The sequence below is a fragment of the Arabidopsis lyrata genome (assembly GCF_000004255.2).
Source record: "Arabidopsis lyrata subsp. lyrata unplaced genomic scaffold ARALYscaffold_1, whole genome shotgun sequence".
In the NCBI taxonomy this organism is placed as follows: Eukaryota; Viridiplantae; Streptophyta; class Magnoliopsida; order Brassicales; family Brassicaceae; genus Arabidopsis; species Arabidopsis lyrata.
The window spans coordinates 8,004,450-8,021,134 of record NW_003302555.1 but is presented as its reverse complement, the minus strand read 5'-3'; the positions used below and the strand labels follow the sequence as shown (position 1 = coordinate 8,021,134).

The 16,685-nt window shown below is 38.3% G+C and overlaps 4 protein-coding genes across 6 annotated transcripts in view; 1 reads left to right on the top strand and 3 right to left on the bottom strand.

Moving 5' to 3' along the window:
• LOC9326369 (DDT domain-containing protein DDR4) overlaps positions 1 to 2,536 on the bottom strand; it is a 5,906-nt gene extending 3,370 nt beyond the window's left edge. For 2 of the 3 annotated variants that reach the window (XM_021014361.1, XM_021014362.1), the window contains exons 1-5: positions 1,744 to 2,535; positions 1,519 to 1,629; positions 472 to 558; positions 345 to 382; positions 185 to 266 (exon numbers count right to left, since the gene is read on the bottom strand). In XM_021014361.1, coding sequence (XP_020870020.1) covers positions 185 to 266; positions 345 to 382; positions 472 to 558; positions 1,519 to 1,629; positions 1,744 to 2,181 — 756 coding nt within the window. In that variant the 5' untranslated portion in view covers positions 2,182 to 2,535. Of the gene's footprint in view, positions 1 to 184; positions 267 to 344; positions 383 to 471; positions 559 to 1,518; positions 1,630 to 1,743 lie in introns of all 3 variants that reach the window. The other variant, XM_021014360.1, reaches the window with a different exon arrangement.
• Positions 2,537 to 3,002: 466 nt separating this feature from the next.
• Positions 3,003 to 5,095, bottom strand: LOC9329086. The gene is made up of 2 exons (XM_002890260.2): positions 4,486 to 5,095; positions 3,003 to 4,273 (listed from the first exon to the last, which is right to left on the bottom strand). The coding sequence occupies exons 1-2, from the start codon at positions 4,960 to 4,962 to the stop codon at positions 3,170 to 3,172; spliced, it is 1,581 nt and encodes a 526-aa protein (XP_002890306.1). The 5' UTR covers positions 4,963 to 5,095; the 3' UTR covers positions 3,003 to 3,169.
• Positions 5,096 to 6,298: 1,203 nt separating this feature from the next.
• LOC9326368 (zinc finger protein BRUTUS-like At1g18910) lies at positions 6,299 to 11,974 on the top strand. Its single transcript, XM_021011203.1, has 12 exons — positions 6,299 to 6,746; positions 7,184 to 7,402; positions 7,523 to 7,717; positions 7,787 to 8,130; positions 8,256 to 8,481; positions 8,643 to 10,318; positions 10,506 to 10,727; positions 10,814 to 10,948; positions 11,063 to 11,297; positions 11,371 to 11,430; positions 11,594 to 11,665; positions 11,753 to 11,974. The coding sequence occupies exons 1-12, from the start codon at positions 6,450 to 6,452 to the stop codon at positions 11,852 to 11,854; spliced, it is 3,783 nt and encodes a 1,260-aa protein (XP_020866862.1). The 5' UTR covers positions 6,299 to 6,449; the 3' UTR covers positions 11,855 to 11,974.
• A 7-nt stretch (positions 11,975 to 11,981) lies between these two features.
• LOC9329085 (pentatricopeptide repeat-containing protein At1g18900) lies at positions 11,982 to 15,629 on the bottom strand. The gene is made up of 2 exons (XM_002890259.2): positions 15,313 to 15,629; positions 11,982 to 14,753 (listed from the first exon to the last, which is right to left on the bottom strand). The coding sequence occupies exon 2, from the start codon at positions 14,747 to 14,749 to the stop codon at positions 12,167 to 12,169; it is 2,583 nt and encodes an 860-aa protein (XP_002890305.1). The 5' UTR covers positions 14,750 to 14,753; positions 15,313 to 15,629; the 3' UTR covers positions 11,982 to 12,166.
• Between the last annotated feature and the right edge of the window lie 1,056 nt (positions 15,630 to 16,685).

The window sequence follows — 16,685 nt, the reverse complement described above, 5'->3', positions numbered from 1 at the left end:
AACATATATACATAAATACAAATCTAAAACATAATGAAAATACAGTTACAACTCTAGTGCGTTCACAAATAACAAAAAGTTTAGAGGATAAAACAAGAGCATCAAACAATACAGAGATGGCACACCAATACAAGTAGTGTTATCGAGATTTAGATAATAGATCGTCATACAGTAGCAACAATACCTCAACACGAATATCACATAACGCTTTTAAAATCACCACACGGATGGCTGGATCAAGATTTTTGTACGCTTCAATCTCCCGCCTACAAGATTAAGAAGAGAAGCTCATAAATGCATCACTCATCGGTTACCATGATATTCAGAAAATTATAACAACTCACCCTTGCGAGGCAACAATAGGGAGGTCCCCTTCTGCGACCTAGATGAGTAGGTGAAGATCATGTCAGAAGATCATATAATGCAAAAAGTACTTCATTTATCAGGACAAAGAAGTTTAGCAATCATTACCCAATGCCAGCAATCTCTTATTTTTCTGCACAGGACAGTTACCCAGGTATCACGGGTGAGAGCCATTCGAGTTACAGGAGGAATGGCCTGCAATTTGAAAAGAAGAAAATGGTATATTGCTCATAGAGAGAAACTATTAAGAAATTTGAACATTTCATAGTATTGGAGAATACAGTTAATTCCAAATCATGATTGATTAGTATCAACATAAACCAAAAACAACTGCAGCACTTTAGAGTAAAATTGCAATAATAAATATGCACAACAAAAAAGTATCATGATATCATGAAAACGATCAAGGACTTCAATCAGGGGACTCTAAAAAAGTCATGAAGGCGCAGAAATACTAGTGATCTGTACTGGGCAGTACAGGCCTACGAGGAAAGCTACCCAAAAACATAGATGTTATATCTTGGTCAATCAGCAGCTCAGCCAAAATGATTTGAAGTAAGAGTCCCTTCAATCCAAACTGAGAAAGACTCAGTAAGCTAAAGAGATAGTTGAACAAGCTGGTTGTAGTCTACCCAAGCCGCATTATAAAGGGGCTTCCAAAAATTTTAGTCCTACCCATTGGAATATTTATTTTGAAGTGCAGACAAAGATACACCCAGGATTCAAAGAGAAGCAAATTCATGTGAACTAGAGGTAACATTACTTTGTAAGCAAATTGCAGTTAAGATATAGGACACTAACACATCTTTAACAAGTCCCCTTCTATTTCTCACTGGCCACAGCACCCCAGATTCCATATAACATCTAAACTTTTCACAGAATCTTCTCACTCAAAACTAAGGCAAGTTTTCTGTTCTAGAACCATTTAATACGTCAAAAAATGTCTTATCACTAGTTTTCTTACTAATAAGAGCCAACACTCGGTCTAAAGCACCCAAACAAAGTTCTGTTCATGTCAATGAGACAACCTCTAGTAGTACATTGAAGGTAAATACAAACAGAAACCAACAAGAATTAGGGAAAAATCAATAAGACACGAGTAGTACACCAAATGAGTAGAAATGAACACAACTAATGGATGACCAAAGCACCAACCTTTAGCAGAGGAATATGAATATCACTTAAAGTATCGTTTGGAGTAAGCAAAGCCGTTTCAAACTCCTCCGCTGAAAACTCCGCATTGATTTTCAAAAGCGGTCTAAATACCTTCATCACCATCCAGAAAAAGAAACAAAAAAAAGATGAGCTTTGAGAGTTAGTTTACTCAATGGCAGCTAAGAACCAGAAATATCAGAGAATTGAAGAAAACAGAGAGCTCACATGCAAGAAATTGAGCACAGAAGCAAGTTCCCACATAGAACGAAGATTCCATCGCGGCATCTGTGAAGGTTCCGGTGGTGGAACAAGAGAAGTAATGATTTTAGCAGAACTTCCTCCAGCAACGTGCTGCGGCTTACTCTCATCATTTCCGTCCTCTTCTTGCTCTTGATCATCATCATCATCCACATCCTCATCTTCCTCCACAACCTCTTCTCTCCGTCGATGCTGCTCTCGTTTATACTCCTTCTTAGGCGGCTTAAGCTTCCTCTCCGCCGCTTGAAGCTCCTGAAGCCGCTGCTGTGCCCTAACAGTACAAGCCCGAGAAGGACGCGTTCTCCTAAGCGTCGAAGGCTCCTCCTTTGGAATTTTGGTATCTGTAACCGGAGCTACATCGTCGGCTGGAGATCGGTCAGGGACGATATCGGAGGAGGAACCCATTAGAGAGGATTAGAGATCAAAGATCTAAATTAGGGTTTATTTTTTTGGGTTACAATTGAGCTTTTTAGGGAGAGAGAATCAAAACCCTTAAGGCATTGTGGGGAAATCGAAATCGGTTAATCAGGAGACAAGGAGGAAGAAAGGAAGGTCCAAAAGCGTCGACTGGTGTTGGGTTCTAAAACGTTGTCGTTTTTGGGGTTTGTGTGTGAGAGAGAGGAAGAAGAAAATCTGAGGAAAAGAAGATTGAGATGGTAAATAAAATGTCAAATAGGTCTCTCAGAGAATTGATCAGAGGAAAGGAAACAACGACTCTAAAAGCGAGAGTGAAACTCGAGGACAGGCGAAATAGGGGCTCACAGTTTTATTAGGGCTCTCTCAAGATATAAAATATATATTGTTTTCTTTATTAACCCAACAAAAAAAAAACTTTATTGATTTTTGAACAAAAAAAAAAATCTTTTTATAAATAGTAGTATTAGATTTGTTACTATAAAAGAACTACAGAAATTTTCGATTTAACAAATTTTTTAAAAACATTACAAAGATAATTGTATGAAAATATTGATTTGGGAAACATAACTAGGTCTAGGTGTATATCAACATGACAATTGAAGAAACCCATTAAAAAGATACATGATTACCATCTCAAGTAAAGGATCTCTAAATAGCAAGGCTCATCATTAATGATCTTCTCAATCAGTCCAAGGAGGTATAAAAATCTACCATTGGCTTCTTACATTAATACTTCATTTATGTCACACTGCTAAACTCCATGGACTAAACATTAGAAACGAATTTAAAGTTTTAACCTAACTTCTCCAAAAACCAAAGAACCTCACACAAATATATGTACTTGTATTTTTACATAGTTTAGATTTTACAATCAATAATACATTTTAACAATCCCATGTTTGTATATACAAAACACAAATGGCTCTGTTGTACAACATTGTGTACATAAATTAATGATATTCACAAGTCACAACTCTTATCGACGATGCAACCTCTTCTCGAAGATCTGTCGATATAGCGTCTTTGTCCGAAAAACCAACACACATGAGACAAGAAATCCTAGGAAAGCCACAGATGCAATGATCACAAATGCCAATCGGAAACAATGAGGACCGTAACACGTGTTACCTTCCCCGGTAATGGTATGATCATAGATATACCCAATTAATCTTACAGAGAAGATATATGAACCCATAGGACTAGCAATCGAAATGGTGTTGTAGATTGTGCCCATGTGCTTAACCCCGAACAGTTCTGATGTAATTGTTGGCATTAACGACCATTGTGAGCCATAACAAATGCCTACGATTATCGAACCGGGGTAAAGATTTCCTTGAAAACCAGAGGCTATGATTAGATGACCTATGGTCATGGTTCCAAGAGTTGTAGCCATTAGCAACGGACGCGGCCATCCTTTTCTGTGTAGCAATAAATCCGAGGCATAACCGGCTCCAAACCGACCAATAAAGTTCCATATACTCCATAAAGCCAACAATGAGTTTATCTCGACGCTAGTGTATCGAAGAGACTCACCTATTTGTCTGATATTGTTTATCGTCGAAATTCCAGATCCCATTCCACATATCATGGCAAGAAACAACAACCAGAAGTCTACATTACGCATAGCTTGTAAAACATTCAAGCTTTTGTCTTCATCTAACACCACAACCTCTCCAGAGGTTTTGGTTTCCAGTTTGTCTACCAAAGGAGAATAAAGAGATGACAACGGTTTCTCGACACTGCCTCGGCGTGCTCTTACCGCAACTAGTAGAGGCGATGCAAGCAAAACGAGTAGAACTGCAAGTGTGACGGCATTGGCCCCTGATGGTAAACTTAAAATGGTCTTCAGAATAATAGTAATCATAAGGTAAGCTGCAATGATAAGCGACAAAGCTGATAAACCATCCAAATGCTTCTTCTCATGGACTGTGCTTGTCTTGTATATCCTGACTAGAGGCATCACCAAGACAGAGAGAAGTGAAGGTACTATTGCAAGTAGAAGAATAAAAGTCTTTGGATCTCCAGGACATATTGTTTCATAAAGCTGAATTAACATTGCTCCGCTTAGACCAACAAAACCCTGCAAAGAACAAGCGCAAAGGCATAATTGATAATTTTCCAAATCAAGAACCCAAACTTCGAGTCCTCTGTCTTGTGAGGTTCAATTTAACTAATTTAATTTATCAGAATCAGAGTGAAAATATATCAATCCTAAGGTCACAAAGAACTAGAAGTAACAAGATATCAACTCTAAGCAAAGAAAATTTCATAAAAATTGAGCCTTTCTTATACCTTCATAATGCCAACAGCAGTGCCACCATAATCAGCAAAATTCTCTAAAGAGCTCACAACATTTGCCGTGTTAAGAAACGTCAAAGACTGTGCAGCTATGAACATAAATAGACACATAACCGGAACCGGAGGCCGTGTAATTAAACCGGTAACAGAAGCCCACATTAGGAAATAACCGGTGAAGTTCAAAATCGCTCCGATCAAAATCACCACCCACGGTCCTTCTCGACGTTCCCGTCCATCACGGCGACGGCGACTGAAGGTGGCTGCAGTGTATACAAGTCCCGATAAAACTCCAACGTTACCACCAATGTCTTTGAAGACGGAGACTGTATCAAGGGTTGATTGGTCGTAAGATTGAGTTGACTTTAAGATGGCGGAGTAGATTCCGAAGGTGTAGGAACCTCCTCCGGTACACTGGATCCATATACTCACCGTCATCGCCATCCATTTCGTTCTGAGAATCTCCGTCGCCATCTTCCGCCGGAGAAGAAAAAGACAGAATTACAGTACTTACTTTGTCCACCTCTTGGCGCAAACTGTGCACGAATTTGATAGTTTTGTATGTTGAACCAATTTTTTTTTTTAAATCAGTTTTATTTTCTTTAGGTTCGTTCTTGGGCTTGGGCTCGGGCTCATCGAAGCTGAATATTAGGCCCATTTAGTTCGCCGTTTGCCACGCAACAGCCACATGGTGACACGTGTTGGACAGTTGGGAGAGATTAATTAACGGGGATGGTGACGGGATCACCCAATGAACGTCACGTAATGAGTCATTTATATTTTGGTCACGTCAATTATTTAGCAAATCCAACTATTTAAACTCTTTTTGTTTTTGGCAGAGTCAATTATTTTTTAGTTTTATGTTTGAGTGTGTATATAAACCAGGCTAATGGTGGGGGTTAAATAATATTAAAACAAATTATATCATATATGATGTAGATGACAAAATAAATTTGATATCTTTTGATTCAAATTTCAAAAATTTATATACTAATTTGTTATCTTTTAACGACGAATGAATCTATCTTACCGAAAAAAAAAACGACAGACTACGGTTGAAGAGCCATAGACCATAGGTTCCTCATCGACGCCGAAATCGCCAGAGAAACTCAGATCTACGGTTCACGAGGTTGCGATCAGAAGATGAAGAAGAGAGAGGAGCGAGACGCGAGTAAACTCACGCGCTCTCCTTTTAATTCAAATTTCAAAAATTGATATACTAATTTGTTATCTTTTAACGACGAATGAATCTAACTTCTTGCAACAATTAGAAACATGACGAATAGTTTAACAGACAATTGTAAATTTGTAATTACATTACAAAATTTGTGAAAAATAATTATATATGTGACACATTCACATGGATAATGATTAATGAAGACAAATATTTTTTATTTGCAGAACGTTAGAGATCTATGGAAAACTTTACTTTATTAATCTGCTAAATTTGCATCAAACATTATACCTTATGTAAAAGAATTAAATAACCTATTGGTCAACTACTTGGATCAAAGAAGTTTCCATGCAAAATTTTATATTATATGCCTTAAAAATAAAACAATGTTTTTGTCGGAGATAAATTTACAAATGGAAGAAAAAAACAGTAAAGGACAAATAGAAAAATGGGGGATCACATGGGGACCAACAAGTAAATAAATCCTGCCTACCAAAAAAAAAAAACAAGTAAATAAATCCCGCCAATGTATGATAAAAGCCTTATTGGTTGTTAAGTTTTTATAACGTCTCCATCACTTGTGTAATATAATAAAACCCTTAAAAATTAATTAACAAACCCTTAATCTACACAGCAGAGAGAGAGAGAGAGAGAGAGAGAGAGAGAGCTTGAAGACGACGACGATGATCGAGCCTTTAAATAACCTTCTCTTCTCGTCAACGCGTTTCCTTCTTCTTTCCTTCTTTTTCTTCTCTTCTACCTCCACCTCCTCTCCTGTTTATGGTGGATGGGAGTTGGATATCCTCTTCCACTTCCGCCGGACAAGAACCGTCGGGAGGTTAATAAACCGCCGGATATTGCGTCGACTTCTTCCTCCTCCGCTTCGGCGGTGAATGCTCGGTTGTCCGATGCTCCCATTCTTTTGTTTGTTTACTTCCACAAGGCTTTCCGTGCGCAGCTAGCGGAGCTCCACTTTCTGGCCGGTGATACCGTCCGGTCCGGTTCCGATCTAGCGGTGGAGCTCCGGTATAAGTTTGATTTTCTTAAGCTTGTATATAAGTATCATTCCGCAGCTGAAGATGAGGTTAGATCTCGAGCTAATTAAAGTCACAATAAGGAAACATGGAGATAAAGTTTTTTTAATATCGTTTACTTTTTTAATATCGTTTAAGTAAAACAATGGATACTCTCTAATTTTGAGAAATTAGCAAAATTATGCATTTTAGGTACTGATGATTCATATATGAGCTAAATATTTAGCTATCATCTTTTTTGCTGGCTACGAATTGGTTTTACTAGTAGATTCTGGAAATTCTCTGCTTGTCTTTGTTGTCAGAATATATATAGCACACCAAAAGATTACACGATCTTACATAGAGCTAAAAAGTCAACGAGTGAGAGTGCACATAGTCTTTTTAGGATCAAAAACTTGAATAGTTAAAAAAAAAAAAAAAAAAAACTTGAATAGTTCTTAAGTACATTTTGTTTTCACAATCCCTTTAATGTTTGTTTTACTGGCAGGTTATATTTTCAGCTTTGGACACTCGTGTGAAGAACATTGTTTTCAATTACTCGCTTGAACATGATGCCACAGATGATCTTTTCACTTCTGTTTTTCATTGGCTAAATGTTCTTGAAGAGGAGAAAGGGAACAGAGCCCATGTACTTCGTGAAGTTGTTTTATGCATTGGCACAATTCAGTCATCCATATGTCAACATATGCTTAAAGAAGAGCGGCAGGTATATATATAGGCTTTGGCTTGTCACAATTACACTGTCTTTTGCATATGGTACTCAGAAACTATCTTATAGATAGTCACATTTTGGAGCCTGAGCAGCCATATATATTCTGTATTGCAGGTGTTTCCTTTGATGATTGAGAACTTCTCCTTTGAAGAACAGGCATCGTTAGTGTGGCAGTTCATTTGTAGTGTTCCAGTGATGGTGTTGGAAGAAATTTTCCCTTGGATGACTTCTTTACTCTCTCCCAAGGAGAAATCTGAAGTTGAGAATTGTGTGAAAGAAGTTGTCCCAAAAGAAGTCACCTTGCAACTGGTATATTCTTATATCTATTTTTCTTTCATTTGTTGGCTATTGTAACAAAATTTAAATTTATTTCTGAAGGTTATAAACTCTTGGCTAGTTGATGATATTCCATCTTCTTTGACGGCTCTTACAAAGATCATGAAAGGAGTCCAGTATGTAGAAGTGTCTGTAAATATGAACAACTCTTCATCATCAAGTGGGATGTTTCAACGTTTTTGGCAGTGGAGTAAAATGTCATTTTCTAGTCCAAATACAGGACATACTTTGGTTCATGGTATCCAGCTTTGGCATAATGCAATTAAAAAAGATTTGGTAGACATTCAAAAAGGATTATGCCAATTGACATTTCCAAGCCTTTCGTTGGACCTCAATGTGCTCGTGGTTCGGCTAAACTTCCTTGCTGATGTCCTTATCTTTTATAGGTAATAATTTGGGAAACTTGCCTTTTCTTCTTTTTTTTTTCTTTTTCACTTTGATATGGTGTGTAGTTTCTTGGACTTGTCTTGTTTCCTTTTCTCTGAGAAACTGGTGACATACTTTATTTCAGCAATGCATTAAAGAAGTTCTTTTACCCAGTGTTTGAAGAAATGGTGGATCAACAACACTCTTCCTTTTCCAAACAATTCACCATAGATGACCATGTGGAAAACTTCAAGAAGTCACTAGACCTTGAAACTAGAACAGGGAGTGACAATTTTGTCATAACGCTTCAGGAGAAACTGGAGTCCCTAATATTGACAGTAACCAAGCAGTTTTCTATAGAGGAAACAGAGGTAAACTATTCATATATTCTTATGCACTTTGATTCTCTGGTATTTTTTTTTTTTTGAAAATAGATTTTTAGAACTTATTGCATGTTTTTAAAGAATAGTCACTTTGAAATGTTTAGCTTCAGAAATTACATTTAAAGTATTCACTCATTGTTCTTCTCCAGGTATTCCCAATCATCAGCAAGAACTGCAACATTGAAATGCACAGGCAACTCCTATACAGAAGCCTTCATGTCCTGCCTCTTGGATTACTTAAGTGTGTCATAATGTGGTTCTCTGCTCAGTTGCCAGAAGATGAATGTCACTCAATTATTCACTTCTTAAGTTCGGAAGATTCTTTTCTGAATAAACCTTTTGCACACCTCTTGTTGCAGTGGTTTCGCTTCGGTTATTCTGGCAAAACGCCAGTTGAAAGTTTCTGGAATGAGCTTTCCTTTATGTTCAAACCGAGATGTTCCGTTGAAGAGGAACACACTGAAGAAGCTTCTGGATCTTTCGTCCATCAATCACAGCCGCAACTATGCAAAGGATCTGATCCTTATTTGCTTAAAAATAAGTCCTCTACCTATTTCCAATCAATGGATCCACCTCTTGGTTACATGAATGAAACACCTTACTCGAGTGCGATGAATCAGCAAATACTTATCCCAGGAAAGCTCAGGCCACTTCAACATCTTCCTGATATTTTTGGTAACAAGAATATTGGAGAGCACTTAAATATGGATTTGAAACCAATCGATCTGATTTTCTTCTTCCACAAGGCAATGAAGAAAGATCTAGACTACCTTGTATGTGGTTCAGCTCGGCTCGCAACAGATTGTAGCTTCCTCGGGGAGTTTCATCAGCGGTTTCATCTTATAAAGTTCTTGTATCAAATTCACTCAGATGCAGAAGATGAGATTGCATTTCCAGCCTTGGAGGCAAAGGGTAAACTACAAAACATTAGTCAGTCATACAGTATTGATCACGAACTGGAAGTCGAACACCTCGACAAAGTATCATTCCTTTTGAATGAGATGGCTGAATTGAACATGTTGGTACTAGACCACAAGAATGTGAAGTATGAGAAGTTGTGTATGAGCCTTCAAGATATATGCAAATCCATTCATAAGCTACTGTCTGAGCATCTCCACCGAGAAGAAACTGAGCTCTGGTGTTTATTCAGAGACTGCTTCACTATTGCAGAACAAGAAAAAATCATAGCATCCATGCTTGGAAGAATAAGTGGAGAAATATTGCAAGATATGATTCCATGGTTAATGGAATCTTTGATCCCTGATGAACAACATGCTGTGATGTCCCTGTGGCGACAAGCAACAAGGAAAACTATGTTTGGTGAATGGCTAACAGAATGGTACAATTCTCATATTGTAGAAGAGGAAACAGAGGAAGCAAATAAGGATCCATCTGAGAATTCAGATCCATTAGATATTGTTTGGAGTTATCTCGTTGAAGGAGCTGCTGATGAGGACAAAGTGAGCATTTGCAGCAAACCTCTAGAAGAGACAGAGTTAAAAGGTCTCATGAATAAGCCACTTGGAAATGCTTCTCCTAATAACAAGGGAGAATTTGGAAACAAAGAGGAGAATCATCGGGAAATTTCAGAAAGTAAAAAGGTGTGTACAGGAGCTGATGAAAGGAAGTACAAAGAACAAACCGACAGCAACGCGCAAGCTTTTCAGATGTTGCAGAATACTAGCCAATCTGGCCATGACAGTAGATATGAGTGCTTGTTATCAATGAGTCAAGAAGATGTGGAGGCCACAATTAGAAGAATATCTCGCGACTCTGCCCTGGATCCTCAGAAGAAATCATATATCATCCAGAACTTGTTAATGAGGTAAGTGTTACAAACTTACAATCTTATTTCTGTAAGAGAACATATTTCTGTCATCTTATAATACCTTCAATTTAAACGAGTAGTCTGTTTAGTCTTGTACATATATGTGCAAGAATCATCCATATACAACACTCTGTCTATGTTCTTTGTTTTTACTTGACTTACACTAGATTGTGTACTTTTTCAGCCGTTGGATTGCTACACAACGGATATACAATCTTGAACCATCCATTCTCTCAAGCAATAGGGAAGCAGTTCCTGGTCAGAATCCATCTTATCGAGATCCTCACAAATTGATCTTTGGTTGCAAACACTACAAGAGAAGTTGCAAGCTTCTTGCTCCGTGTTGCAACAAGCTCTACACGTGTATACGATGCCATGATGAAGAGGTTGATCACTTATTGGATAGGTAGGGGCTTCATTTCTATGTATCAAACATCAGTAAATTTTGTTGCAGCTTGATCTGTCTCTAATTTTCTTAAATACTTTGTGTAGAAAACAGATCACAAAGATGATGTGCATGAAGTGCATGATAATTCAGCCAGTAGGTGCTAGTTGCTCAAATACTTCATGCAATTCATCGATGGGAAAATACTACTGCAAAATATGCAAGTTGTTTGACGATGATAGGTAAATCTTCTACTACTATTTCTAAAGGCAATTTATTTCTGATGTCTGGTCAAAACTGGAGAGTATTAACATACTACTATAGTAGTTTTTGACGATTAAAGATTTTCTTTGCAGGGAAATCTATCATTGTCCATACTGCAATCTCTGCCGGCTAGGAAAAGGACTGAGCATTGACTACTTTCATTGCATGAAATGCAACGCTTGTATGTCGCGAACCTTAGTAGAACATGTATGCAGAGAAAAGTGCTTAGAAGATAATTGCCCGATTTGTCATGAATACATATTTACCTCAAATTCTCCGGTGAAGGCTCTTCCATGCGGTCACGTGATGCATTCAACATGCTTTCAGGTGCTTAACTTTCTCGGTTTGTTATATTTGCTAAGAATGTTACTGAAGGGTGTGTGATGTTTTGTGGTTGTAGGAGTACACATGTTCGCATTACACATGCCCTATTTGCAGCAAGTCACTTGGAGATATGCAGGTTAGATAAACCAAATTCTGGTTCTCTCGTTGAACAATTACTAATAATAGTCGCGTGAAAGATAGCTAACGGCCTCAAATGCTCCTAAGAAGAAAAAGCTCAACGCATGCAGTGATAAAACACTCAGGTGATTCACTAATCAAATAACTTTCTTCTCACACAGGTTTACTTTAGAATGTTAGACGCACTGCTCGCAGAACAAAAGATGCCAGATGAATACTTAAACCAAACTCAGGTTCATCTCTCTCTCACACTCATACATATGCAAAATATCAGTTCCATCGTCTAAATTTAAGTTAAGCATATGGATAACTGGGTGCAGATAATACTATGTAATGATTGTGGGAGAAAGGGAAATGCTCCTTACCATTGGCTCTATCACAAGTGCTCTTCTTGTGCCTCCTACAACACCAGACTTTTCTAGTTCCATTCTCCAATTTTCCTTCTTTGTCTTTAACAATTTTTTCTTTTCTTTTTGGAAGCATTTGATTTTGTATGAAAGAAAATATTCTACATATTATTAAATCTAGATGATTGTTTTACACCTCAACTGATTCAAGTAAATCTCAGATTATTGCGAGAGGAAGATACAACCGAAAAGCCGAGGACAAGACTTGAGAGAAAGCCCATGTCTAACTCTAACCTTAACTTATGACTTAGAAAGCTAAACAATACATAAGATGCAATCGGCCAAAAGATATTAAAAATATAAAAAGCCTAAATTGTGATACAAAACTCACAGCAAATGCATCCTCTCAACATGAGACTGCAGCAACCATTTGTTGAGAGACTCTCCACATCCAACGAAACAACCTGAGTTTCCACTTTCCGTGAAAAACGGTGAACCAAAGATGTTGAGAAGCTCTTCAACTGCTTGTCTCACCATTGATGTACCGGTGACTCTGCTACGTCTTCCCCAACCAGTTACTATATCAATTCGAGAAGGGCAAGTTCCCGAGACTAACATCTGCCTACGGAACCAAGCAAGCGTCCTAGACAGCGCGGTGACTGCAGTTCCCTCTGACATTACATGGAGATTGATAAGCCAGTAGCTGCAGCTTTTCTCCCTTAATGCATCAGGAAACACATTCTTTTGTGCAGCAACTTCCCAGACAGATCCTGCCTCTTCTTTTTGCCCGGACTTGTGTAGAAAGTCAACCACCGCATCCACGAGTCCTCGCTTGCTCTCCCTGTCCTCGCTGTGCATAAGATCTAGGAAGTTGTTCGCATGGTTGCGCACGTTTTCGCCATTTGGACCCGCTGCTGGCATCTTGAGGAGAAACATGTGTGCTGGATGACCTGTGCTTGCCATCAGCTGGCCACAATAACCCATGTCAAGTTTTGACCGACCATCTGTGCAACAGCTCAAGAGTAACGTGTATGTCTGCAAAGAGGGGCGTAGACCAAGTGCCAGCATGTTTTGTAATAACTCATAAGCTTCAGCTATCTTGTTAACCCTAAGGAAGGTACTAAGAAGGGAATTGCATGTAGGAACATTAGGTAGCAGACCAGCATGAAGCATTGCCTGATACCATTGCCACGCCTTTTCCACATTACCTGCTTTTCCCCACAAATCCACCAAAAGACCATAAACTGGCTCATCAGGAATCCAGTTCTTCTGCTGCATCTCGGTGAAAACAGCCTCTGCTTCCTCGAGATATCCACAGTGCCCAAGCACCTCCATCACAATGCTGTATGTCACTTTGTCAGGCTCAAACCCAGCATTTTGCATGTCACGGTAAAGCTTCAACGCACTCTGATAGTTTCTCGCTTTGGCATGCAAGTCCATCATGATGTTGTATGTGACCAAGTTAGGGGTACAACCCTGATCAACCATCTCACAAAAGAGCTTGTGTGCAGCGGGTAAATGTCCAGCTTTTCCAAGACAGTTTATTATGACACTGTAAGTGAAAGTATCAGGAGAAAGACCTCCTGCTTGCATTCTCTGGTACATATCCATGGCAATATCAAGAAATCCAGCTTTAGCATGAATGTCTATAAGGGTACAGTAAGTTACACGGTCAGGTTTGCATCCAGCCTCTTGCATTTGATTGAACACGTTCATAGCTTCGTTCAGGTAATTGGCGCGGCCATAGCTATGGATAAGTCGATTATATGTAACTGTGTTTGGCTGACATCCATCTCTAACCATCTCATCGAGGAGCTTGTTTATTGCACCAAATTGCTTAGCACGACCGAGATTACCCACCATAGTGGTATAAGTATGCCCATCATGCTTAAACCCAGGTTGCCTTTTTAACCAGTAGAAGAAACCAAGAGCATTTCCATAGTCATTCATCTGTTTAAGAACTTGGTTTGCTTGGTATGCATCTATCCTCAAACCGAGATTTTGAAGGGCCTCTTCAGCAGCAGGGCCCCATCTGAATCTTCGCAAAACGCTGGAAACATTTTCCACAATGTATCCGGAATTGCAATACTGCCTTGATGTCAGAGCAGTCCCTGGAGGCCCTTTCACCATTTCCATTGAAGAATTACTGAAACCGCTTGGCACAAACCTGTTCGAATCAATATGGGGTCTTTGCAACACACTTGTCCTCTTGCCATATGTGTTATTTGTTGTGGGTAATGACTTTCCTACCATAGAATTAGAAACTTGTCTGAATCCTTTAACAAATCCAGTTCTTTCAGCTTCCTTGGCCCCTCGGAAATTGCTACTGGGATTTCTAGTTTTACCGATTGACGACTCTTTTGCAGCTGATCTAGGGTAAACTTTGGAAAACTGCTCTCTTCTTATAGCTTTCACAGACGACGACTTGACACTTGAAATAGGCCGTGTTGGATCAACCATACAGCTTTTTGGTAATCCAAATGCCTCACTTCCTCCATCATACGAAGGAATCTTACAATTCGCTAAATCTGACAGAAAATTTACTGCTACAATACCGGCCTTAAAAATCTGATCCCCAATAGGTTCTGAAGAAGCTTTACCTTCCACCTCCTCTCTAACGATGGTTGATGCATAATTAACCGAATGTGATTTAAGCGGCAAAGCAGGGGAAGAAGAAACATGCTGTGGCAATAGAGATGGCCGACCAAAATCATCAACCTTCTTTGGAACCACTGGTTTAGTTACCTCTCCTGGTAATATACATCCCACAACTGAAGGCTTTGGGAGGATACTGGATGGTCGTTTTTTAGTCTGTGCAGCTTCCTTCCTAAGTTGCTGACGTCTCGAGACACAAGTTTCATCGTCTGTGTATGCACATGAATTCCCGTCAGCTACACTTGTTCTCGATCCATTCAGAAAAAAGGATCTTGCTGTACTTGAGAGGTTACTAATATGCTTAGGGCGTATCATTTTTCTGCAAAATGAATATCACAGATTCAGATACACTCACAGGACCTAATCATCAATCATACTCTAAAAACGACAATTCCGAGCATATAACCAATCCAATGATTTATAAAAGGCACATTGGAATAACATACCCAATTTAGCTCTTCTCCAAACTTTGTACATTATTACAACAACCAGGCTTCTTCCCAACAATTTAAATTCTCCAACTTTATTGTATACCATAACACACTTGGAAAAAATGAGTAACTTTCAAAGAGAAATGTTTATACTTTGTCTGCGTCCCACAATTAGAACATTCAAATCTAACCAAATGCTCAAAATTAAGTCACCATAAGAATCCCTTTTCAACATCTGATTCACATTGGAATCTCACTAATGGTCAAAAGCTTTAAAATTTTCAAAGTTGAGCTAAAATCTCGAGAAACGCGTTAAACCCATCGCGAGATTTTTCCCATACGTTACAAAAGCGAAAAATAAACGAAACCCAGAAATCGTCGTGCACTGATTAAGAATAGAAACAAAGCTGAGATTTTTAAGCAGGATCAATAGAACAGAAAAGTCACCTGAAAAACGGTGGCGTTGACTTGTTAGGTTGTGATTTTGGTGTCCCTGCAAAATTGAAATAAATAGCGAAACGAGTTCGTCTTCTTCCTCACGTTGTCGTCGAAATTGAGAGAAGAAGAGTTCTTCTACTCTCCTCCAAGCATATTTGGTCACACACACGGAGGCTGCTGCGAATTCAAGGTCTCAACTTTTTTTTTCCTCTCTTTTTATATTTTCACTTCATTTCTCTTACCTAAACTTTCAAATATACCCCTATAGTTTCATTTGTTTCCAAATAACATACAATAGTCTTATTCTTATCAGAATTCTCTCGATCCTTAATAGGATTTTTTTCCCCTTCAATATATTATTTCTCTCACTTAGCCAGTAAACTCCCTTTTTTTTGTTTAATACAATAGATACATGATAAATTAGATGATTTTTTTTGTGATTTTCAAAAGTATTATGTGTTTTATGGAGTTATAGAAGAGTCTATGGCTTTGGCTAAAAATGCTGAAGAAGTTGAGCTTTTTTTGTAATTTTCTTCTTTACCTTTTTCCCCTTTGGCTATTTCTTATTTGCGACGTAGAAGCCTTGCCCTCCCCAAGTTTCGTTAGTCTTCGTTACTACACGTGGCGTTGCTTTCATGTCTTGCCCGTGACTGTTCTGTTACTTTAGTGGTCAGAGAAATTTTCTTTTTCAGTTGTATTTTGACTATTCAGTTCAGATTTGGGAGAGAGATTTTGTGGGAAGTTAAGAAACGAGAACTATTAGCGGTAACAAAAGAAAAATATTAGCATTTGTGAATAAATAACTCTGTAATCAATCAAGAGTGTTTGGAGGTAAAAAAAGAGAAAAATCAAAACAGAGTCTCTTCTCCATTCATAACTAGGCTAACTATAGATGTGTTCTTCAATCTCGCTAGGCCCAATAGCCCGTTATGTTTACAAACTAAAAAGCCCATTTAACCTGTTATTAAGAAAACTCACAAATGCACATGCATTAAAATTTTAAAATTATGTACTGCAAGCTGGCGAAATTTCATATTGAGAGGTCTCATATTAGGAACATTTTTCAAAAAAAAAAACACACTAGAAGAGTAACTTGAAAAGACTGTCTCAGCTCAAACCAAAATATTAAATTTGATTTCTGGCAATAATTAAGCAAATTATCTCTTTTATTTAGACTATAATTGAACTTTTGGAGCTGTAAAATAAGTTGTATGTGAAAAAGTGATTGAACTTACATAGAGGGAAAAGTTGGCGTAACAACATATACACATGCAATCACAGCATTTGAGTTGAACACATCATCCCAATTCCCAAACATAATCATTCTCTTCAACAAAAAAAGATACACTTTTTCCAAATATAATTGTCACTTTTTCCTGTTT

What these genes read in the sequence shown, in the direction of transcription:
- LOC9329086 (XM_002890260.2), bottom strand. Translation starts at nt 4,962, where the DNA reads ATGGCGACGGAGATTCTCAGAACGAAATGGATGGCGATGACGGTGAGT. An exon ending in CTGCTGTTGGCATTATGAAG is followed by an intron (nt 4,274 to 4,485) that starts GTATAAGAAAGG and finishes TGTTCTTTGCAG; the next exon opens with GGTTTTGTTGGTCTAAGCGG.
- LOC9326368 (XM_021011203.1), top strand. Translation starts at nt 6,450, where the DNA reads ATGGGAGTTGGATATCCTCTTCCACTTCCGCCGGACAAGAACCGTCGG. An exon ending in GATGTCCTTATCTTTTATAG is followed by an intron (nt 8,131 to 8,255) that starts GTAATAATTTGG and finishes ACTTTATTTCAG; the next exon opens with CAATGCATTAAAGAAGTTCT. An exon ending in ATCCAGAACTTGTTAATGAG is followed by an intron (nt 10,319 to 10,505) that starts GTAAGTGTTACA and finishes GTACTTTTTCAG; the next exon opens with CCGTTGGATTGCTACACAAC.
- LOC9329085 (XM_002890259.2), bottom strand. Translation starts at nt 14,749, where the DNA reads ATGATACGCCCTAAGCATATTAGTAACCTCTCAAGTACAGCAAGATCC.